This window comes from Symsagittifera roscoffensis, chromosome 1, assembly GCF_963678635.1.
Source record: "Symsagittifera roscoffensis chromosome 1, txSymRosc1.1, whole genome shotgun sequence".
NCBI classification, from domain to species: Eukaryota; Metazoa; Xenacoelomorpha; order Acoela; family Convolutidae; genus Symsagittifera; species Symsagittifera roscoffensis.
The window spans coordinates 30,182,204-30,206,272 of record NC_087062.1 but is presented as its reverse complement, the minus strand read 5'-3'; the positions used below and the strand labels follow the sequence as shown (position 1 = coordinate 30,206,272).

The following is a 24,069-nucleotide window of genomic DNA, read 5'->3' as shown; positions in this document are numbered from 1 at the left end:
TTAAAAGCAGGGCCGGAACAATCCGTTAAGTTACTTTTTATTGGACAGTGGAACTTTGATCCATTTCAGATGGATCAACCTAAAACTCGCCTTACCTCAACATAACAATCATAAAACACACTCGGGAAATTTAAATTAGGGACTCACATGTTGATGCACTCGAGTACAAGGAGTAATTAAATTGGTAAGCAACTCAAGAATTAGATAATATAACTAGATAAGTTTAATACTGGTCGGTCAGTTTTGGTAACAGAAGTAAATTCTGACTCTAGAATTTGAGTTTTTGTTTGAACCATTGGGACACTCAAGCTGTCCACCTTTCCATTGATGGTTCACTCTAGTTTGTTCCGAATAGTTGTTCTCTCTTCTTTTTATTATCTCTCTTCTTATTTCGGGATAAGACAGCTCTACTCGTGTCCTATTTTATATCTGGAAATCGCGAATAGCAATTTCCCGCTGTTCTATTCAAGCACTTTCCCGCGATTGTAAACTCGGATGTTATGATTTTTCTCTTTTTGTTTTCAGTTGGTACGAGAAAACTAAGCATGACAGGCTCCATTCGAAATTTTGAAAATTAAAACTTCACTCCAAAATTACGTATTTTCGTGCCTCTCAAGGTCAAACTTCCAGATATGACCGACTGGCACAGATAGCCTAATTGTTGTGATAAACTTATTAAATAGGTTAAAATGAGTGGGAACGGGTGGGAACGGGGGTACAGCAAATTAATGACAAAATACTTTGCTGTACCGGTGGGAACGGGGGTACAGCAAATTAATGACAAAAACGGCTTGTGCCCATGTTGCAGCAGGAAAGTCACATATAGATCAAAGGGGGTTGAATGCGAGAGTTGCCGAAACTGGTATCATCTAAAATGCGGAAAAATATCCGATGACGTATACGCATCAATAACCGAGATAGTCTGGTACTGTGAAAGCTGCTGCCGAGCTAAGAACAAGGAGAAGGATACTCCCCAGGTGAAATTGTTCCTCAGGTATGTGGATGACATTGTTAGAACAGTCAGAGGGGAGCCGAGTTGTCTTCTCGATGCCGCCAATTCTCTTCATCCAAATTTGCAGTTCACTCTAGAGAAAACTAATTCGGAGGGGAATTTGCCGTTCCTGGATTTGAACATAAATATATCGCAGGATAGGCGTGTAACTTGCAGTTGGTATCAAAAACCAACAGATACAGGGACTATACTGAACTATAGAAGCTGCGCCCCAACTCAGTATAAGCGTAGTGTTATCCAAGGTACTGTACACAGGGTTTTTAGGAGTACATCTAGCTGGGAGCAATTTGATAAGGCTATGGAAACTAATAGGGCGCAATGGCTGACAAATCAGTACCCTGAAAATTGGTCCGCAAAGGTGGCTTCAGACGCCTTGTGCAAGATCATCGAGGGTAAAGGCAAGCCCCTGGATAGTGACAGGGGTTTGTCAGTTCAATCACCAAAGGATGAAAAGCCCCCAATGCTGATGGTGCAATATAGAGGTAACCAGAGCCAATATTTTGCTAACAGGTTACGAAAATTAACGAACGTTCAAGTGGTTTTCACCACAAGAAAACTACAATCATGTTTACCATCACTGAAGTCAGCATTTTCTGATGACCTCAAGTCAAGAGTGGTTTATAAACTGTCATGTAGTGGATGCACTTCCACCTATGTCGGACAAACTGTTCGACATTTGACCACTAGAATTGAGGAACATAGGAAAGCAGACTCACCGGTAGGCCTCCACCTTCAGCAATGCCAACTTGAGGGAAATAGCGCAGATCTTAGTTGGGAAATTATAGATAGGTCAAACAACCAAACAAAATTGCTAACACTAGAGGCAATACATATCAGGAAAGAGAAACCGGGCTTGAACACGCGCGATGAGTTTAGGAGCAGGGAGTTAACACTGAAAATTTAGTCCCAAAATATTTTTGGTTTTTTATTCAAAACGTACATGTCTAAATCGAAATTATGACTCAGAAACTTCCAGACAAATTAATTTTAAAATGTTTAATTAATTTTAGAGGTTAAAAGTATTTTAATCTTAATAGTAATTTAGAGGTCAACTGTGATTGGCTAATTTTTTATCATGATGGTTTAGAACCAAATTGTATGTGATTTATTGTAAATAACATTTGTAAATTGATGTTTTATCGTCATTTAGAGTAGTTTATTGTAAAAATCCTGACGATGCACATAGTTGCGAAAACGTTTGAAATTTACTTTTTAGCAAAAATTTCTTTAAAATGAGTGTAGTTTTGTTGATTTTCAGTTGTTTTCTTGCTGGATGTTCTTCCACCTCTGCACGCCATTTTAAATCCATTTACCCTCCTCGCTGCCGCAATTTTTTAAATCCTTTTCTCTACACTCCATTTTACAATCTGTTCTTTCTCTTGTTTTGCCCCTTTTGTACCCTAATTAGTGAATGTCCGTGCCGAAGTACAGGCCGAAGTGGCTGCCCAAGTGGAGCAGGAAACTGGTAATTGTCTGCTACTTTGCAATGCTATTTTTGTTGTATCGCAAGTGATGCGAAGCTGTGCTTCGCCTCTGTGTTTGAAATTAAGATTTACACTCTTAGAGTATGCAGACTTGTCATTCAGAGGGTGCAAGCTATTGGAGAGCCCAGGCATATAATGTTTCAGAACACCTATGAGTTTATTGTGGCAACTGGCAACGACAATTCTGCCTTTTATGGCTGTGGCAAAGCAACGGTTCGAGGTAATCAACTTTTTTGTTGTGGTAGAATGTCGTTTTTACTGAGTTAAATGATGCTGTATGGCCTTTCCAGGTCTTTTTCATAAATTTGGACAGGAGAGAAGAGCGCAGATTATTGATTGAAGAAGAAATTGGAAACGTGCTTCCGAGTTTTGACTATAATCGAGTGACAGCTGTTGATGCCGAGTTAGTGAGAAATATCAGACTTAGAGTTTTTGCATTCTATTCAAGTAAAGCTAGGCTTTTTCTATTTTTTTTCCAATGAGTTGGTTTTTGAAAAGTTGTATATATTTTAGAAATTTGACTTGGCTGCTACTTGAACGGATGGGAGTTCGTGTGATGGAAAATTATCTCATGCCCGAGTCGTGGCAGAGGTAGTTATGACTAAGATTGTTTGTTCAGTAAATTACTCATATGGTTTCTTAACTTGAGCTTCCTAATTGGAATACGTTTTAGGCATCCTCTCGAGTACGTGTTTCATAGTAAGAACTATCTGTTTCTTTTCTGTAAGTTTTCCCTCTTTTATTTTGCAAACCCAATAGTAAATGCATGAAATTTTTTTAAATTTTGCAGGTTGTTTATTATAGACCCCTGAAGATGGGGGAAGTTGCGTGCTTGTTGAGCCATCACAATGTCTGGTCGGAAATCGTGAACAAACGCCACAACCTGACTATGATTCTTGAGGATGACGCTGAGTTTATTTTGGAGTTTGAAGATTTTGACTTCGACAACTTTGAGGAGGACTTGAAACTGGTCCTAAACGAATTTGATCAGATGGGAGGCGAATTACTGTACGTATTCATTAAAATTTACACAAGCAGGCTTACAAGCGCAGTGTTGTGAGACCAGTGCACTCTTTTCCAATGCAAGTTGCAAATTTTAAGGAACACGTTAAATAGACAGCATATTTAGTCTACCCCTTAGGTTTAGTCTAGCCCAGGCTTAGCAGCATCTTACATTAACTGTAGATTAGATAAGTTTTTCAGTTTTCCTGTATTCTTTTAAAGGTTTTACCAATGACTATAGTTTATTGGTTTTTGTTTAGTTTCAGACCGATTTGTTTTTATATACTAAGTTAGGTTTTTTTTATTGACTCGTTTAGATCAATTTTTTGAAGATTTTGACTTCGACAACTTTGAGGAGGACTTGAAACTGGTCCTAAACGAATTTGATCAGATGGGAGGCGAATTACTGTACGTATTCATTAAAATTTACACAAGCGAGCTTACAAGCGCAGTGTTGTGAGACCAGTGCACTCTTTTCCAATGCAAGTTGCAAATTTTAAGGAACACGTTAAATAGACAGCATATTTAGTCTACCCCTTAGGTTTAGTCTAGCCCAGGCTTAGCAGCATCTTACATTAACTGTAGATTAGATAAGTTTTTCAGTTTTCCTGTATTCTTTTAAAGGTTTTACCAATGACTATAGTTTATTGGTTTTTGTTTAGTTTCAGACCGATTTGTTTTTATATACTAAGTTAGGTTTTTTTTATTGACTCGTTTAGATCAATTTTTTGAAGATTTTGACTTCGACAACTTTGAGGAGGACTTGAAACTGGTCCTGAAACTGGTCCTAAACTGAAGTCTCAAGAAGCTACCCCGTAATTTCTCCTTCAAAAACACTAAGCCCAAATCTGATTATTACTGGGCCGCTCTAAGACAATTAAGTCCCAAGAAGCTACCCTTGTAATTTCAGAAAAAGCTTACTTTTTATTTTTTGCTGTTCTTTTTCTGCCTTCGCTTCGACGTTGACTGTTTCTGTAACTTCTTCGTAGCAGACTTTGATCGTTTCTTCAGGACTAACATTTTCAAATTATTTCTACTTCTGTAGACGGTTCTGATTAGTCTCTCTTCAAGGATCAAAGAAGGGTAAATTTGCCTCGAATCTCGCAAAATTCTGTTGTTCTTTCTTTTTCTTGTGGATAATAACTTTTTTACTAGAATAATGAGGATGTCTAATGTTCTCAATCTTTTGAGTATGTCTGTGGTGTTGGTTCGTTTTGTGTATACTATTGCTGCGATCCGGTGACGCAGTCCGTGGAGAATCGTAAGCAGTAGTTTTACTGAACAAGGTTTCCAACTGTTGCTGTGGTGGGGGGCCACAGTATTGTTTATCAAGTCGTGCCACAGAATAAGTTTGTCTTCGTTCTTCTGGATCGACTGGTAGTTCTTTTTTGTGGCAGGGTTGATGCTCAATCCTCCTACTGATGTCTGGATGGGGAATAATTTTCGTTGGAAATTTCTAGGGGATGCGTCGATGGCCGCACGAAAAGAGATTGCGCCAACAAAGTGCACCATAAATCTTCACCTGCAACACCTAGAGCAGCAGGACTTTGTTATTTTTTCCGTTCAAGAAAGCGATTTTAGAATTAGCTCTAGGGCATATATCTGAAAATACACAGTTTGTATACGGGGAAAGGAAATCTATTTAATAAGTTTATCACAACAATTAGGCTAATAATGTTCGAGTACAGCTAGACTTAACTTCCATTGATGCCTGGGTCAGCAAAAATAGGATGAGACTACCAGGTTTTTATCCAAAGTTTTTATTGCAGTTCTTAAGGGATGTTTTTGAACTTCATCCAATGAAAATATTAGCAATTTTTCAAATTTTGTCAAGTGATTTTTTCAATTAATTTTTTCCAACATATTTTTCAGAATTGTTTTTTGACTTCTGTCTTAATTCATTCACTTTTTTGTGGTGCAATTTTTTTTTCATTCACTGTTTGTGGCGCATTTTTTTGCATCGAAAGTGTTGCAAAACTCTGCTCCGCCACTCTGTTACGCTTGCAATTAGCAAGCATTATCAAATCGAAATATAGACTTTTCTTCGGGTTAACAACTAGTTTAACAAAATCATTTCAATGATTTTACCTTTACGGTTTGTTGTGATTGTAACAGTCGCCTACTTCAGTCACATATGAGGCTTAAGAAAAATAGGCCCTTTAACCATTGGCTCAAGAGTCAGGGACACTATCTCTTGTGTTTTTCTACCTCAAGAACGGTCGGAGCCAATTCGGTTCGCTTGCGACATGAGACTAGAACCCGTTACAGCTTAAAGGCTACTACCAAAATATCCCCCACTCTAGAGTATAAGAACGTTCCCAAACTTAGGTCTCAAGATACCCAAAATACATGAACGCCGTTAAAAGCAGGGCCGGAACAATCCGTTAAGTTACTTTTTATTGGACAGTGGAACTTTGATCCATTTCAGATGGATCAACCTAAAACTCGCCTTACCTCAACATAACAATCATAAAACACACTCGGGAAATTTAAATTAGGGACTCACATGTTGATGCACTCGAGTACAAGGAGTAATTAAATTGGTAAGCAACTCAAGAATTAGATAATATAACTAGATAAGTTTAATACTGGTCGGTCAGTTTTGGTAACAGAAGTAAATTCTGACTCTAGAATTTGAGTTTTTGTTTGAACCATTGGGACACTCAAGCTGTCCACCTTTCCATTGATGGTTCACTCTAGTTTGTTCCGAATAGTTGTTCTCTCTTCTTTTTATTATCTCTCTTCCTATTTCGGGATAAGACAGCTCTACTCGTGTCCTATTTTATATCTGGAAATCGCGAATAGCAATTTCCCGCTGTTCTATTCAAGCACTTTCCCGCGATTGTAAACTCGGATGTTATGATTTTTCTCTTTTTGTTTTCAGTTGGTACGAGAAAACTAAGCATGACAGGCTCCATTCGAAATTTTGAAAATTAAAACTTCACTCCAAAATTACGTATTTTCGTGCCTCTCAAGGTCAAACTTCCAGATATGACCGACTGGCACAGATAGCCTAATTGTTGTGATAAACTTATTAAATAGGTTAAAATGAGTGGGAACGGGTGGGAACGGGGGTACAGCAAATTAATGACAAAATACTTTGCTGTACCGGTGGGAACGGGGGTACAGCAAATTAATGACAAAAACGGCTTGTGCCCATGTTGCAGCAGGAAAGTCACATATAGATCAAAGGGGGTTGAATGCGAGAGTTGCCGAAACTGGTATCATCTAAAATGCGGAAAAATATCCGATGACGTATACGCATCAATAACCGAGATAGTCTGGTACTGTGAAAGCTGCTGCCGAGCTAAGAACAAGGAGAAGGATACTCCCCAGGTGAAATTGTTCCTCAGGTATGTGGATGACATTGTTAGAACAGTCAGAGGGGAGCCGAGTTGTCTTCTCGATGCCGCCAATTCTCTTCATCCAAATTTGCAGTTCACTCTAGAGAAAACTAATTCGGAGGGGAATTTGCCGTTCCTGGATTTGAACATAAATATATCGCAGGATAGGCGTGTAACTTGCAGTTGGTATCAAAAACCAACAGATACAGGGACTATACTGAACTATAGAAGCTGCGCCCCAACTCAGTATAAGCGTAGTGTTATCCAAGGCACTGTACACAGGGTTTTTAGGAGTACATCTAGCTGGGAGCAATTTGATAAGGCTATGGAAACTAATAGGGCGCAATGGCTGACAAATCAGTACCCTGAAAATTGGTCCGCAAAGGTGGCTTCAGACGCCTTGTGCAAGATCATCGAGGGTAAAGGCAAGCCCCTGGATAGTGACAGGGGTTTGTCAGTTCAATCACCAAAGGATGAAAAGCCCCCAATGCTGATGGTGCAATATAGAGGTAACCAGAGCCAATATTTTGCTAACAGGTTACGAAAATTAACGAACGTTCAAGTGGTTTTCACCACAAGAAAACTACAATCATGTTTACCATCACTGAAGTCAGCATTTTCTAATGACCTCAAGTCAAGAGTGGTTTATAAACTGTCATGTAGTGGATGCACTTCCACCTATGTCGGACAAACTGTTCGACATTTGACCACTAGAATTGAGGAACATAGGAAAGCAGACTCACCGGTAGGCCTCCACCTTCAGCAATGCCAACTTGAGGGAAATAGCGCAGATCTTAGTTGGGAAATTATAGATAGGTCAAACAACCAAACAAAATTGCTAACACTAGAGGCAATACATATCAGGAAAGAGAAACCGGGCTTGAACACGCGCGATGAGTTTAGGAGCAGGGAGTTAACACTGAAAATTTAGTCCCAAAATATTTTTGGTTTTTTATTCAAAACGTACATGTCTAAATCGAAATTATGACTCAGAAACTTCCAGACAAATTAATTTTAAAATGTTTAATTAATTTTAGAGGTTAAAAGTATTTTAATCTTAATAGTAATTTAGAGGTCAACTGTGATTGGCTAATTTTTTATCATGATGGTTTAGAACCAAATTGTATGTGATTTATTGTAAATAACATTTGTAAATTGATGTTTTATCGTCATTTAGAGTAGTTTATTGTAAAAATCCTGACGATGCACATAGTTGCGAAAACGTTTGAAATTTACTTTTTAGCAAAAATTTCTTTAAAATGAGTGTAGTTTTGTTGATTTTCAGTTGTTTTCTTGCTGGATGTTCTTCCACCTCTGCACGCCATTTTAAATCCATTTACCCTCCTCGCTGCCGCAATTTTTTAAATCCTTTTCTCTACACTCCATTTTACAATCTGTTCTTTCTCTTGTTTTGCCCCTTTTGTACCCTAATTAGTGAATGTCCGTGCCGAAGTACAGGCCGAAGTGGCTGCCCAAGTGGAGCAGGAAACTGGTAATTGTCTGCTACTTTGCAATGCTATTTTTGTTGTATCGCAAGTGATGCGAAGCTGTGCTTCGCCTCTGTGTTTGAAATTAAGATTTACACTCTTAGAGTATGCAGACTTGTCATTCAGAGGGTGCAAGCTATTGGAGAGCCCAGGCATATAATGTTTCAGAACACCTATGAGTTTATTGTGGCAACTGGCAACGACAATTCTGCCTTTTATGGCTGTGGCAAAGCAACGGTTCGAGGTAATCAACTTTTTTGTTGTGGTAGAATGTCGTTTTTACTGAGTTAAATGATGCTGTATGGCCTTTCCAGGTCTTTTTCATAAATTTGGACAGGAGAGAAGAGCGCAGATTATTGATTGAAGAAGAAATTGGAAACGTGCTTCCGAGTTTTGACTATAATCGAGTGACAGCTGTTGATGCCGAGTTAGTGAGAAATATCAGACTTAGAGTTTTTGCATTCTATTCAAGTAAAGCTAGGCTTTTTCTATTTTTTTTCCAATGAGTTGGTTTTTGAAAAGTTGTATATATTTTAGAAATTTGACTTGGCTGCTACTTGAACGGATGGGAGTTCGTGTGATGGAAAATTATCTCATGCCCGAGTCGTGGCAGAGGTAGTTATGACTAAGATTGTTTGTTCAGTAAATTACTCATATGGTTTCTTAACTTGAGCTTCCTAATAGGAATACGTTTTAGGCATCCTCTCGAGTACGTGTTTCATAGTAAGAACTATCTGTTTCTTTTCTGTAAGTTTTCCCTCTTTTATTTTGCAAACCCAATAGTAAATGCATGAAATTTTTTTAAATTTTGCAGGTTGTTTATTATAGACCCCTGAAGATGGGGGAAGTTGCGTGCTTGTTGAGCCATCACAATGTCTGGTCGGAAATCGTGAACAAACGCCACAACCTGACTATGATTCTTGAGGATGACGCTGAGTTTATTTTGGAGTTTGAAGATTTTGACTTCGACAACTTTGAGGAGGACTTGAAACTGGTCCTAAACGAATTTGATCAGATGGGAGGCGAATTACTGTACGTATTCATTAAAATTTACACAAGCAGGCTTACAAGCGCAGTGTTGTGAGACCAGTGCACTCTTTTCCAATGCAAGTTGCAAATTTTAAGGAACACGTTAAATAGACAGCATATTTAGTCTACCCCTTAGGTTTAGTCTAGCCCAGGCTTAGCAGCATCTTACATTAACTGTAGATTAGATAAGTTTTTCAGTTTTCCTGTATTCTTTTAAAGGTTTTACCAATGACTATAGTTTATTGGTTTTTGTTTAGTTTCAGACCGATTTGTTTTTATATACTAAGTTAGGTTTTTTTTATTGACTCGTTTAGATCAATTTTTTGAAGATTTTGACTTCGACAACTTTGAGGAGGACTTGAAACTGGTCCTAAACGAATTTGATCAGATGGGAGGCGAATTACTGTACGTATTCATTAAAATTTACACAAGCGAGCTTACAAGCGCAGTGTTGTGAGACCAGTGCACTCTTTTCCAATGCAAGTTGCAAATTTTAAGGAACACGTTAAATAGACAGCATATTTAGTCTACCCCTTAGGTTTAGTCTAGCCCAGGCTTAGCAGCATCTTACATTAACTGTAGATTAGATAAGTTTTTCAGTTTTCCTGTATTCTTTTAAAGGATTTACCAATGACTATAGTTTATTGGTTTTTGTTTAGTTTCAGACCGATTTGTTTTTATATACTAAGTTAGGTTTTTTTTATTGACTCGTTTAGATCAATTTTTTGAAGATTTTGACTTCGACAACTTTGAGGAGGACTTGAAACTGGTCCTGAAACTGGTCCTAAACTGAAGTCTCAAGAAGCTACCCCGTAATTTCTCCTTCAAAAACACTAAGCCCAAATCTGATTATTACTGGGCCGCTCTAAGACAATTAAGTCCCAAGAAGCTACCCTTGTAATTTCAGAAAAAGCTTACTTTTTATTTTTTGCTGTTCTTTTTCTGCCTTCGCTTCGACGTTGACTGTTTCTGTAACTTCTTCGTAGCAGACTTTGATCGTTTCTTCAGGACTAACATTTTCAAATTATTTCTACTTCTGTAGACGGTTCTGATTAGTCTCTCTTCAAGGATCAAAGAAGGGTAAATTTGCCTCGAATCTCGCAAAATTCTGTTGTTCTTTCTTTTTCTTGTGGATAATAACTTTTTTACTAGAATAATGAGGATGTCTAATGTTCTCAATCTTTTGAGTATGTCTGTGGTGTTGGTTCGTTTTGTGTATACTATTGCTGCGATCCGGTGACGCAGTCCGTGGAGAATCGTAAGCAGTAGTTTTACTGAACAAGGTTTCCAACTGTTGCTGTGGTGGGGGGCCACAGTATTGTTTATCAAGTCGTGCCACAGAATAAGTTTGTCTTCGTTCTTCTGGATCGACTGGTAGTTCTTTTTTGTGGCAGGGTTGATGCTCAATCCTCCTACTGATGTCTGGATGGGGAATAATTTTCGTTGGAAATTTCTAGGGGATGCGTCGATGGCCGCACGAAAAGAGATTGCGCCAACAAAGTGCACCATAAATCTTCACCTGCAACACCTAGAGCAGCAGGACTTTGTTATTTTTTCCGTTCAAGAAAGCGATTTTAGAATTAGCTCTAGGGCATATATCTGAAAATACACAGTTTGTATACGGGGAAAGGAAATCTATTTAATAAGTTTATCACAACAATTAGGCTAATAATGTTCGAGTACAGCTAGACTTAACTTCCATTGATGCCTGGGTCAGCAAAAATAGGATGAGACTACCAGGTTTTTATCCAAAGTTTTTATTGCAGTTCTTAAGGGATGTTTTTGAACTTCATCCAATGAAAATATTAGCAATTTTTCAAATTTTGTCAAGTGATTTTTTCAATTAATTTTTTCCAACATATTTTTCAGAATTGTTTTTTGACTTCTGTCTTAATTCATTCACTTTTTTGTGGTGCAATTTTTTTTTCATTCACTGTTTGTGGCGCATTTTTTTGCATCGAAAGTGTTGCAAAACTCTGCTCCGCCACTCTGTTACGCTTGCAATTAGCAAGCATTATCAAATCGAAATATAGACTTTTCTTCGGGTTAACAACTAGTTTAACAAAATCATTTCAATGATTTTACCTTTACGGTTTGTTGTGATTGTAACAGTCGCCTACTTCAGTCACATATGAGGCTTAAGAAAAATAGGCCCTTTAACCATTGGCTCAAGAGTCAGGGACACTATCTCTTGTGTTTTTCTACCTCAAGAACGGTCGGAGCCAATTCGGTTCGCTTGCGACATGAGACTAGAACCCGTTACAGCTTAAAGGCTACTACCAAAATATCCCCCACTCTAGAGTATAAGAACGTTCCCAAACTTAGGTCTCAAGATACCCAAAATACATGAACGCCGTTAAAAGCAGGGCCGGAACAATCCGTTAAGTTACTTTTTATTGGACAGTGGAACTTTGATCCATTTCAGATGGATCAACCTAAAACTCGCCTTACCTCAACATAACAATCATAAAACACACTCGGGAAATTTAAATTAGGGACTCACATGTTGATGCACTCGAGTACAAGGAGTAATTAAATTGGTAAGCAACTCAAGAATTAGATAATATAACTAGATAAGTTTAATACTGGTCGGTCAGTTTTGGTAACAGAAGTAAATTCTGACTCTAGAATTTGAGTTTTTGTTTGAACCATTGGGACACTCAAGCTGTCCACCTTTCCATTGATGGTTCACTCTAGTTTGTTCCGAATAGTTGTTCTCTCTTCTTTTTATTATCTCTCTTCCTATTTCGGGATAAGACAGCTCTACTCGTGTCCTATTTTATATCTGGAAATCGCGAATAGCAATTTCCCGCTGTTCTATTCAAGCACTTTCCCGCGATTGTAAACTCGGATGTTATGATTTTTCTCTTTTTGTTTTCAGTTGGTACGAGAAAACTAAGCATGACAGGCTCCATTCGAAATTTTGAAAATTAAAACTTCACTCCAAAATTACGTATTTTCGTGCCTCTCAAGGTCAAACTTCCAGATATGACCGACTGGCACAGATAGCCTAATTGTTGTGATAAACTTATTAAATAGGTTAAAATGAGTGGGAACGGGTGGGAACGGGGGTACAGCAAATTAATGACAAAATACTTTGCTGTACCGGTGGGAACGGGGGTACAGCAAATTAATGACAAAAACGGCTTGTGCCCATGTTGCAGCAGGAAAGTCACATATAGATCAAAGGGGGTTGAATGCGAGAGTTGCCGAAACTGGTATCATCTAAAATGCGGAAAAATATCCGATGACGTATACGCATCAATAACCGAGATAGTCTGGTACTGTGAAAGCTGCTGCCGAGCTAAGAACAAGGAGAAGGATACTCCCCAGGTGAAATTGTTCCTCAGGTATGTGGATGACATTGTTAGAACAGTCAGAGGGGAGCCGAGTTGTCTTCTCGATGCCGCCAATTCTCTTCATCCAAATTTGCAGTTCACTCTAGAGAAAACTAATTCGGAGGGGAATTTGCCGTTCCTGGATTTGAACATAAATATATCGCAGGATAGGCGTGTAACTTGCAGTTGGTATCAAAAACCAACAGATACAGGGACTATACTGAACTATAGAAGCTCAGTATAAGCGTAGTGTTATCCAAGGCACTGTACACAGGGTTTTTAGGAGTACATCTAGCTGGGAGCAATTTGATAAGGCTATGGAAACTAATAGGGCGCAATGGCTGACAAATCAGTACCCTGAAAATTGGTCCGCAAAGGTGGCTTCAGACGCCTTGTGCAAGATCATCGAGGGTAAAGGCAAGCCCCTGGATAGTGACAGGGGTTTGTCAGTTCAATCACCAAAGGATGAAAAGCCCCCAATGCTGATGGTGCAATATAGAGGTAACCAGAGCCAATATTTTGCTAACAGGTTACGAAAATTAACGAACGTTCAAGTGGTTTTCACCACAAGAAAACTACAATCATGTTTACCATCACTGAAGTCAGCATTTTCTAATGACCTCAAGTCAAGAGTGGTTTATAAACTGTCATGTAGTGGATGCACTTCCACCTATGTCGGACAAACTGTTCGACATTTGACCACTAGAATTGAGGAACATAGGAAAGCAGACTCACCGGTAGGCCTCCACCTTCAGCAATGCCAACTTGAGGGAAATAGCGCAGATCTTAGTTGGGAAATTATAGATAGGTCAAACAACCAAACAAAATTGCTAACACTAGAGGCAATACATATCAGGAAAGAGAAACCGGGCTTGAACACGCGCGATGAGTTTAGGAGCAGGGAGTTAACACTGAAAATTTAGTCCCAAAATATTTTTGGTTTTTTATTCAAAACGTACATGTCTAAATCGAAATTATGACTCAGAAACTTCCAGACAAATTAATTTTAAAATGTTTAATTAATTTTAGAGGTTAAAAGTATTTTAATCTTAATAGTAATTTAGAGGTCAACTGTGATTGGCTAATTTTTTATCATGATGGTTTAGAACCAAATTGTATGTGATTTATTGTAAATAACATTTGTAAATTGATGTTTCATCGTCATTTAGAGTAGTTTATTGTAAAAATCCTGACGATGCACATAGTTGCGAAAACGTTTGAAATTTACTTTTTAGCAAAAATTTCTTTAAAATGAGTGTAGTTTTGTTGATTTTCAGTTGTTTTCTTGCTGGATGTTCTTCCACCTCTGCACGCCATTTTAAATCCATTTACCCTCCTCGCTGCCGCAATTTTTTAAATCCTTTTCTCTACACTCCATTTTACAATCTGTTCTTTCTCTTGTTTTGCCCCTTTTGTACCCTAATTAGTGAATGTCCGTGCCGAAGTACAGGCCGAAGTGGCTGCCCAAGTGGAGCAGGAAACTGGTAATTGTCTGCTACTTTGCAATGCTATTTTTGTTGTATCGCAAGTGATGCGAAGCTGTGCTTCGCCTCTGTGTTTGAAATTAAGATTTACACTCTTAGAGTATGCAGACTTGTCATTCAGAGGGTGCAAGCTATTGGAGAGCCCAGGCATATAATGTTTCAGAACACCTATGAGTTTATTGTGGCAACTGGCAACGACAATTCTGCCTTTTATGGCTGTGGCAAAGCAACGGTTCGAGGTAATCAACTTTTTTGTTGTGGTAGAATGTCGTTTTTACTGAGTTAAATGATGCTGTATGGCCTTTCCAGGTCTTTTTCATAAATTTGGACAGGAGAGAAGAGCGCAGATTATTGATTGAAGAAGAAATTGGAAACGTGCTTCCGAGTTTTGACTATAATCGAGTGACAGCTGTTGATGCCGAGTTAGTGAGAAATATCAGACTTAGAGTTTTTGCATTCTATTCAAGTAAAGCTAGGCTTTTTCTATTTTTTTTCCAATGAGTTGGTTTTTGAAAAGTTGTATATATTTTAGAAATTTGACTTGGCTGCTACTTGAACGGATGGGAGTTCGTGTGATGGAAAATTATCTCATGCCCGAGTCGTGGCAGAGGTAGTTATGACTAAGATTGTTTGTTCAGTAAATTACTCATATGGTTTCTTAACTTGAGCTTCCTAATAGGAATACGTTTTAGGCATCCTCTCGAGTACGTGTTTCATAGTAAGAACTATCTGTTTCTTTTCTGTAAGTTTTCCCTCTTTTATTTTGCAAACCCAATAGTAAATGCATGAAATTTTTTTAAATTTTGCAGGTTGTTTATTATAGACCCCTGAAGATGGGGGAAGTTGCGTGCTTGTTGAGCCATCACAATGTCTGGTCGGAAATCGTGAACAAACGCCACAACCTGACTATGATTCTTGAGGATGACGCTGAGTTTATTTTGGAGTTTGAAGATTTTGACTTCGACAACTTTGAGGAGGACTTGAAACTGGTCCTAAACGAATTTGATCAGATGGGAGGCGAATTACTGTACGTATTCATTAAAATTTACACAAGCAGGCTTACAAGCGCAGTGTTGTGAGACCAGTGCACTCTTTTCCAATGCAAGTTGCAAATTTTAAGGAACACGTTAAATAGACAGCATATTTAGTCTACCCCTTAGGTTTAGTCTAGCCCAGGCTTAGCAGCATCTTACATTAACTGTAGATTAGATAAGTTTTTCAGTTTTCCTGTATTCTTTTAAAGGTTTTACCAATGACTATAGTTTATTGGTTTTTGTTTAGTTTCAGACCGATTTGTTTTTATATACTAAGTTAGGTTTTTTTTATTGACTCGTTTAGATCAATTTTTTGAAGATTTTGACTTCGACAACTTTGAGGAGGACTTGAAACTGGTCCTAAACGAATTTGATCAGATGGGAGGCGAATTACTGTACGTATTCATTAAAATTTACACAAGCGAGCTTACAAGCGCAGTGTTGTGAGACCAGTGCACTCTTTTCCAATGCAAGTTGCAAATTTTAAGGAACACGTTAAATAGACAGCATATTTAGTCTACCCCTTAGGTTTAGTCTAGCCCAGGCTTAGCAGCATCTTACATTAACTGTAGATTAGATAAGTTTTTCAGTTTTCCTGTATTCTTTTAAAGGTTTTACCAATGACTATAGTTTATTGGTTTTTGTTTAGTTTCAGACCGATTTGTTTTTATATACTAAGTTAGGTTTTTTTTATTGACTCGTTTAGATCAATTTTTTGAAGATTTTGACTTCGACAACTTTGAGGAGGACTTGAAACTGGTCCTAAACGAATTTGATCAGATGGGAGGCGAATTACTGGTGGTAGAATGTCGTTTTTACTGAGTTAAATGATGCTGTATGGCCTTTCCAGGTCTTTTTCATAAATTTGGACAGGAGAGAAGAGCGCAGATTATTGATTGAAGAAGAAATTGGAAACGTGCTTCCGAGTTTTGACTATAATCGAGTGACAGCTGTTGATGCCGAGTTAGTGAGAAATATCAGACTTAGAGTTTTTGCATTCTATTCAAGTAAAGCTAGGCTTTTTCTATTTTTTTTCCAATGAGTTGGTTTTTGAAAACTTTGAGGAGGACTTGAAACTGGTCCTAAACGAATTTGATCAGATGGGAGGCGAATTACTGTACGTATTCATTAAAATTTACACAAGCGAGCTTACAAGCGCAGTGTTGTGAGACCAGTGCACTCTTTTCCAATGCAAGTTGCAAATTTTAAGGAACACGTTAAATAGACAGCATATTTAGTCTACCCCTTAGGTTTAGTCTAGCCCAGGCTTAGCAGCATCTTACATTAACTGTAGATTAGATAAGTTTTTCAGTTTTCCTGTATTCTTTTAAAGGTTTTACCAATGACTATAGTTTATTGGTTTTTGTTTAGTTTCAGACCGATTTGTTTTTATATACTAAGTTAGGTTTTTTTATTGACTCGTTTAGATCAATTTTTTGAAGATTTTGACTTCGACAACTTTGAGGAGGACTTGAAACTGGTCCTAAACGAATTTGATCAATTTTTAATCAATTTTTAAAAGTCGATGAACGTAGTTCAGACGCTTACATAGATCGTGACAATTTTGTCTCTGGAAAAAGTCTGAAAAGTTTGTTCATGCTCAAATTTGATGTTTCGTGGTTTGACTTAAGATTTCTTTCGATTCATTTACTTTGTTGAAAGGAATGAAGTTTCCACTAGCGAACAGCAAAAGTGTAAAGGTCACAAAAAACGTGATCGACTTCTGATTTCGAAAGTGGATTATAATATGCAGATTTCCGATCTGAATAAAAAAAAACTTCCTTATTGATCAAATTTTCTCAAATTGGGATAATTTTATCCAAAAAGTGCCATTGATAAATTGTTCTTGAAGTTCAAAGAGCTTTAAGGCCAGCAGTTTTGTCTTCGTTTGTTCGTTTTCAGTTTCATTTTTGTATCCTTCTGCTTTGAATGAAGGGCTAAATTTCTGAAGCTTGTATGATGATGCTTCACTGCTTAACAAAACTAAAAAAATCCTGTTCTAAAAGGTTTTGCCCAAATTCTCATTGTCCAAAGGTTTTGTCCGAAATATATATTCTTCAATTTCCTTTTTGATTTTCGCAATCTTCTGAAATGGGCTCCGCTTTAGTCGCTGCAGTTTTTGAAATTAGGCTGAGGTTGGCTACAAGGAAATGGCTTCTGTTGGCTATTTCTGTTTTTTTTTGGTAACATATTTTTCAGTTCAAGCGCTGACGTGATGCGAAAAAATGAGAAATTTTCTGTCTAATCTAACATTTTTTTAATTGAATTTGGAGGTCGTTTTATTCCGAAGTTGAAGTGTTTTCTTTCCTTTCAAATTATTATTCCGAGTGCTCTCTGTGTTTTTACCCTTGCGGTAAGCAAAAGTTTTGCAATCGGGTACTAGATTTTTTTCGTAAATAACTTTATTCTTTACGAAAAAAAAGAACAACGATTTTTTTCTATCATTTTCATTTTGGCTTTTATTTTTGAAGGCTTTTTAAGAGCTTCATTAGGCTTTTTTGACATGGATGTTCAGTTCAAGCGCTCACGTGATGCAAAAAAATGAGAAATTTTCTGTCTAATCTAACATTTTTAAATTGATTTTGGAGGTCGTTTTATTCCGAAGTTGAAGTGTTTTCTTTCCTTTCAAATTATTATTACGAGTGCTCTCCGTGTTTTTACCCTTGCGGTAAGCAAAGGTTTTGCAATCGGGTACTAGATTTTTTTCGTTAATAACTTTGTTCACAGGACTCATCTCCTGGAGCCTGGACTCATTCATCTACTTGCTTTAATATGAATTCAAATTCATTCATCCATCCAGCGCATCTGGCTTCGAGGTAGCACGCCTACTTGAGACGGCAAATGCTTGTGGTTATAATTTCCTCTAAATTCCTGAAGGCAATTTTAAAAAGCCCAGTGCCGGAGGTAATTGAATAACAAAGTTTTTCGAGTTTTAATTATATCTGTTTTTTTTTTGAGAAATTAAAAAAAAATTCGAATTAAATTGACTTTTTTGTATTTTTTTAAAGGTTTTTGATGGTCTAGGTATTTTTTTGTTTCTAAACATTTTTGGGCTTTTTTGAAATTGTTTGAAGTTTAAATAAACTTGTGGTGAGAAGGCTTTTTGGGGTTGGTCATGTTGAGCGAATGTAATCGTAATCGTTTTAAAAAAAAATTCGAATTAAATTGACTTTTTTGTATTTTTTTAAAGGTTTTTGATGGTCTAGGTATTTTTGTTTCTAAACATTTTTTGGCTTTTTTGAAATTGTTTGAAGTTTAAATAAACTTGCGGTGAGAAGGCTTTTTTGGGGTTGGTCATGTTAAGCGATTGAGCGGTAACATCGCTTAACATGACCAACCCCAAAAAAGCCTTCTCACCACAAGTTTATTTAAACTTCAAACAATTTCAAAAAGCCAAAAAATGTTTAGAAACAAAAATACCCGATAAGTACCCGATTCCGAAGTTGAAGTGTTTTCTTTCCTTTCAAATTATTATTACGAGTGCTCTCCGTGTTTTTACTCTTGCGGTAAGCAAAGGTTTTGCAATCGGGTACTAGATTTTTTTCGTTAATAACTTTGTTCACAGGACTCATCTCCTGGAGCCTGGACTCATTCATCTACTTGCTTTAATATGAATTCAAATTCATTCATCCATCCAGCGCATCTGGCTTCGAGGTAGCACGCCTACTTGAGACGGCAAATGCTTGTGGAGACGGCAAATGCAAATGAGACGGCAAATCGCTTAACATGACCAACCCCAAAAAAGCCTTCTCACCACAAGTTTATTTAAACTTCAAACAATTTCAAAAAAGCCAAAAAATGTTTAGAAACAAAAATACCCGATAAGTACCCGATTCCGAAGTTGAAGTGTTTTCTTTCCTTTCAAATTATTATTACGAGTGCTCTCCGTGTTTTTAGCCTTGCGGTAAGCAAAGGTTTTGCAATCGGGTACTAGATTTTTTTCGTTAATAACTTTGTTCACAGGACTCATCTCCTGGAGCCTGGACTCATTCATCTACTTGCTTTAATATGAATTCAAATTCATTCATCCATCCAGCGCATCTGGCTTCGAGGTAGCACGCCTACTTGAGACGGCAGATGCTTGTGGTTCTAATTTCCTCTAAATTCCTGAAGGCAATTTTAAAAAGCCCAGTGCCGGAGGTAATTGAATTACAAAGTTTTTCGAGTTTTAATTATATCTGTTTTTTTTTGAGAAATTAAAAAAAAATTCGAATTAAATTGACTTTTTTGTATTTTTTTAAAAGGTTTTTGATGGTCTAGGTATTTTTGTTTCTAAACATTTTTTGGCTTTTTTGAAATTGTTTGAAGTTTAAATAAACTTGTGGTGAGAAGGCTTTTTTGGGGTTGGTCATGTTAAGCGATTGAGCGAATGTAATCGTTTAAAGAGCTCGCATGGGTTCTTTTTAGTTGTGAGACTTCGTTCATTATGTGCTTGGTCTCACTCGTCTGGGGTGGGGAAACGCAGCTTCGCCTCTGTGTAGTATTTTAAGTTCCAGCTGTTGGCACTCTTCGCGGAGCATACTTGGAGAAGCGGTAACATGATAAGGAGAACAGAGGCCTTGAGCTGAATTCCGACAAGAATCTAATTTTAGTCGACTTTTTTGTAGTTTAAGTAATTTATTCTACAGTTAAACATTTTTCGGTTTATGGTGTATTTCTATGTTTTTACACTCGCGAGTGTCATGTAATCGGGAACTACACTTTTTCGCCGTAAACACTTTTTCTTATCATTGACTTGCTTTATCATTGAACCTTAACAACTTCCAGGATCCTTCCACTTGGACAAAAGATAACGACATCGCTTTTGCACCCCTGAGGTTTGAGTCTCGGCCGGTCCTTGTTTTTTTCTGTATGGATGCAGTTGTGAAAAATTGAATTGTCAAACTTTTGTTTGTCTGTTCAAATTTTGTCGGCTTAGTTGCAAGTACAAGTTTTGTTCATTGTAATTTCGAACGGGGAAGGGGGCTTGGTTGCCACATCATATCAAGGATTTTTTTATTTTGCTGTAAGCATTTTTCATTGTAGTTGCGAGTGGAAGTGTTGTTTATTGTAGTTTCAGGTGGGACTTAAAGGATTTTTTTTGCTCACCTTGTCTGCTCAAAGATTGTCGGCTTTATTTCCTCTGCGTGAGTTTTTGCTCAGTTGCTAATTTAATGTAGAAATGTCTGGCTCGTTTGTCTAAAATAAACTTCTACCGAGACATACGAAAATTTAAATTTTGGTATACCTATTTTTTTTCAATGTTTTCCATTTTTTCGATTTATGTCTTTCATGTTTGTGTTGTATCATAAGTGGTGCGAAGCTGGGCTTCGCCTCTGTGTGTAAATTTACACCCCCTGAAATCGTTTGTTTCTTTCTATGTTTTTTTTTTCGCTCCATTTGTTTGGCTTAAATGGTTTCGATTGATATTATATCGGCTTAGTCGTGTAATTTTGCATTTTTTGGAAGAGAAATGGCTTTTTCTCTTTGTTTCCTCAGAGAGTTTCAAAATTTTCATTTTTTCACTGTATTAACTGGCGTCTGCTCAATAGTAGTTGCCGCTCGATAAAATTTTGTGAATGCCTTTTTAGCGCTGGCAGTTGTGTTTCATGTCATGTTTGTCTCAAATTAAACATCCTACATTTTCTCTAGATTCAGTTTCGACATTTTTGTAATTGATTAAATGGGTCTGTCATACTTTTCTACCGGTACCTCGCAATGCGGTGTCAGAAGTGTTCCGAAGTTCTGCTTCGCCACTGTGTGGAACTTTGGTCATTTGGTGTTTTTCCTCAATGTTATCATGAAATAGCAACTTCCAGGCCTCTTCTTACTTTTGCCTGGAGGTAATGCGGTTGCCTCTGCGCCATATGGTCTGCGTTTTTTCCGTGAAAATTGAATAGTCGGACTATAATTTGTCGGCTTAGTTGCCAGACCCTACATTTTTTTGCACTGTAAGCCGTTTTTATTGTAGTTTCAAATGTGGTTGATTGGCTCCGAAAATTTTTAAGTTTACTATACCTGACTGATATATATATATATATATATATATATATATATATATTTTTTTTTTTTCGCTTAGACCTTTTATTCGGCCTAAATGTTTCCGGCTTGTGTTATGTCGCTTTTACTTAATTTTTTTTGCATAAAATTAATCATAAATCTGGATTGTTCGTGCTTAGAATAAAATGTCTCGCGATTGTTAGTGGTTGTGTATCGCCACTGAGATTGAGTTTTCGTATTTTTCGACTTGGTTAATTTTTTCGACGTAGTTATTTCTATATCTACTTTTTTCCCAGCTTAACTCGCATATAATAGTGCTCAATTTGGTGGCACTTTTGCTATAAACACGAGCTGTAGCATTGGAAATTTCATGGCATCTGTTCTCTGCTTTATTTGTGCTTAGTGTTTGTCGATCGGTAAGCGTCCGTGGCCGAGTGGGGCTCCTACTCTCGAGATTGCCGGTTCAAGCCCGTCGCGCAGCAAAAGTTTTACTTATTTGAGTCTTATTTCTAATGTTCCTTATTTCGCTTTATAGAGCTGCTTTTTTGTCGTTTTCTCGCTTGTGTTTGCGAAGCACAGCTTCGCCTCTGTATTGATAGCTTGCAATGCTACGCTTTCGTTGTATCTCAAGTGAAGTTGCCTCTGTGTTTTAAAGTTGTTCCTGAGCTGATTAGACTGAAATTTTTTCAAAACAGTTTTGCATTTCTTTTGGTACGCGTTATAAGCATTAGTAAATCATCTGGGTTTCTATACCTTGGCATGTTTTAGTTTTTGGAGACGAGCAGAATGTGTCCGAAATATCATGGGTTGTCGTTAGTTTGTTTCTTTTAAATGAGCAGCTTGTTAATAGATCATTCGTGGGGCTGAAAGATGCGAATGAAAATATGAGCAGCCGAAATTTTTTCAGTTGTTTCAGAGATATAGATGTTCTTTTATAAATAAAGTTCTAACAACTTCAAAAATATTCCGACGAGTTGGGATTTAAGTTAGGGACTGAATTTTTTCAAAATTTTTTCACTTTTGATGATTTTTTTATATGCCAGAAACTAAACGAGTATTGATAAATATGGGCGTATTGGATTTTTGAAAATGCATCCTTAAACTTATAAGCTCAAACGCCGCAATTGTGGATTTGCGTATCTGGAATAGAACTTATTTAGCATCGTTTTTCTATTGGTGGGAAATTTCAACTCATGAATTGGAAGCCGCTTCAGCTTCTCTGAGCCCGCTAGTTGCAATCTTTTGACGTGAAAGAAGCTTGGGTGGTTAACTAACAAGAGATCACACTGCCTCCAGACTATTTGTAGTCAATGCTCCTTTTTAGGTATCTTGGAAGAAAACAAATGAAAGATGATTTAGCCTGTGAAGAATGCAGTCACCTGGTGAGACCTGGGTTGTCTCATTGGACTGTCGGCTACATGCTGACCTTAGAAGGTGCAAAGAAACTCCTTAACACAGACATTCTACAACAAGTAATTCCTGTGGACGAGTATATTCCTCTAATGTACAATCAGCAACCCATGTTTAAACAGTGGGATGATTGTCTCTTGCGAAAGCATTCTAGTGAAATTCTCCTTAATGCTTTTGCGGCTAGATTCGCGCTCGTCAAGCCTAGATATGATTGGCTAGATTTGAAATATGAAAGCGACACTTCGGAATCATTGTATGTAATCGACGAACCAATGCAAGATGACGAACCAGTACCAGAAGATTATGAATTGCTCGTGTATGAAAACAATTGAGTTTTATTTGTGGTTGATTATTTATTGATTGAAAGATCTGATGATTTTGATTTGAACGAAGAATGCAAATTCAATTTTTTTGAAAAGTTTACAGTTTGTGAACATTCTCATAAAATTTATTGGACCGGGCATCTTTTGAAATAATTCCAATTTTTTTTATGACAATATATCAGCAAATGAAATGTTATCACCGTTCTTTAGAAATATTCGACAAACTTTGAACAAAGTTGAGATGATGGTTTGCTGTGCAAGTAGAACAGAAGGTCTCGACGATAGTTTTTTTTCAAAAATCGTTAAAATTGTTTCGATTTTTGAAAAAATGTATATTGTGTTTTTCTAAGCTTAGAACAAGCCATGGCTTATTACTCGAGTCATTTTGAAATTTGAAACAAAAACGTTTCAAAGAATTTCAAAAAAAACTTGCTTTTCAGACAATTGATAAAAATAGATGGCATGCAATTTGGGTTCATGGGTGGTAGATCAACTACCGATACCGTTTTTCTTATTAGACAATTGAAGGAACTCTTGGAGGTAATTGAATTACAAAATTTTTTGTTCTAATTATTTTTTACAATGCTCTCTGTATTTTAGGTTTTTGATGGTGCAGGTATTTTTGTTTCTAAAGATTTTTTGGCTGTTTTGTAATTGATTGAACATAAAATAAATTTTTTCGACAAAAGAAAACTATCTTTGAAGTTTTTCGGTCTTAATTTGTCTTTTCATTTGATTTTATTCATATTCGTTTTTTTTGTATCGCAAGTTGTGCGAAGATTTTCAGGGGTCGGTCATGTTAATCGTTTGAGCGTATGTAATCGTTTCAAGAGCTCGCATCGGTTCTTTTTAGTTGTAAGACTTTGCTCATTATGTGATTGGTCTCACTCGTGTTCGCGTTGATTAAACCTGGGCTCAAGTTTTGATTTCAGGCCAAAAGTGTATTACTCAAAAAACCGGATTATATCCATGTGCTTGTTGCTTAAAGGGGGTCGACGCAAATTCAATATGCTGCAGTTCTTGTAATAATTGGGTGCATAAAAATTACTGTGACTTGAGAGAAATACCTATGCATAATACTAATTTTGTTTGTCCAAGATGCAGTAACCCTTCCAGTTATCACTCAAATCAGATTGCTACTCT

The 24,069-nt window shown here is 37.2% G+C and overlaps 4 protein-coding genes across 13 annotated transcripts in view; all 4 read left to right on the top strand.

Moving 5' to 3' along the window:
• The first annotated feature begins 658 nt into the window (after positions 1-658).
• Positions 659-3,631, top strand: LOC134856297 (procollagen galactosyltransferase 1-like). Of its 3 annotated transcripts, none has more exons than XM_063872652.1 (6): positions 659-683; positions 2,641-2,716; positions 2,787-2,899; positions 3,010-3,087; positions 3,170-3,181; positions 3,301-3,631. In XM_063872652.1, the coding sequence occupies exons 2-6, from the start codon at positions 2,648-2,650 to the stop codon at positions 3,554-3,556; spliced, it is 528 nt and encodes a 175-aa protein (XP_063728722.1). In that variant the 5' UTR covers positions 659-683; positions 2,641-2,647; the 3' UTR covers positions 3,557-3,631. The 3 variants fall into 3 exon arrangements, with proteins under 3 accessions (XP_063728722.1, XP_063728736.1, XP_063728729.1); XM_063872666.1 differs by having other exon boundaries at positions 3,170-3,219; positions 3,301-3,627; XM_063872659.1 differs by lacking the exon at positions 3,170-3,181 and having other exon boundaries at positions 3,301-3,630.
• A 2,884-nt stretch (positions 3,632-6,515) lies between these two features.
• Positions 6,516-9,487, top strand: LOC134856276 (procollagen galactosyltransferase 1-like). Of its 3 annotated transcripts, none has more exons than XM_063872629.1 (6): positions 6,516-6,540; positions 8,498-8,573; positions 8,644-8,756; positions 8,867-8,944; positions 9,027-9,038; positions 9,158-9,487. In XM_063872629.1, the coding sequence occupies exons 2-6, from the start codon at positions 8,505-8,507 to the stop codon at positions 9,411-9,413; spliced, it is 528 nt and encodes a 175-aa protein (XP_063728699.1). In that variant the 5' UTR covers positions 6,516-6,540; positions 8,498-8,504; the 3' UTR covers positions 9,414-9,487. The 3 variants fall into 3 exon arrangements, with proteins under 3 accessions (XP_063728699.1, XP_063728711.1, XP_063728704.1); XM_063872641.1 differs by having other exon boundaries at positions 9,027-9,076; positions 9,158-9,483; XM_063872634.1 differs by lacking the exon at positions 9,027-9,038 and having other exon boundaries at positions 9,158-9,486.
• Positions 9,488-12,367: 2,880 nt separating this feature from the next.
• The window catches only part of LOC134842445 (guanine nucleotide exchange factor VAV3-like), a 593,770-nt gene continuing 582,068 nt past the window's right edge, over positions 12,368-24,069 (top strand). For 4 of the 6 annotated variants that reach the window (XM_063858799.1, XM_063858815.1, XM_063858791.1 and 1 more), the window contains exon 1: positions 12,368-12,397. The gene's annotated coding sequence lies outside the window, so the exon portion shown is untranslated. The remainder of the gene's footprint in view (positions 12,398-24,069) is intronic. The other 2 variants (XM_063858828.1, XM_063858807.1) reach the window with 2 other exon arrangements.
• Positions 15,014-22,935, top strand: LOC134856696 (glycosyltransferase 25 family member-like). Its single transcript, XM_063872970.1, has 2 exons — positions 15,014-15,207; positions 22,518-22,935. The coding sequence occupies exons 1-2, from the start codon at positions 15,014-15,016 to the stop codon at positions 22,933-22,935; spliced, it is 612 nt and encodes a 203-aa protein (XP_063729040.1).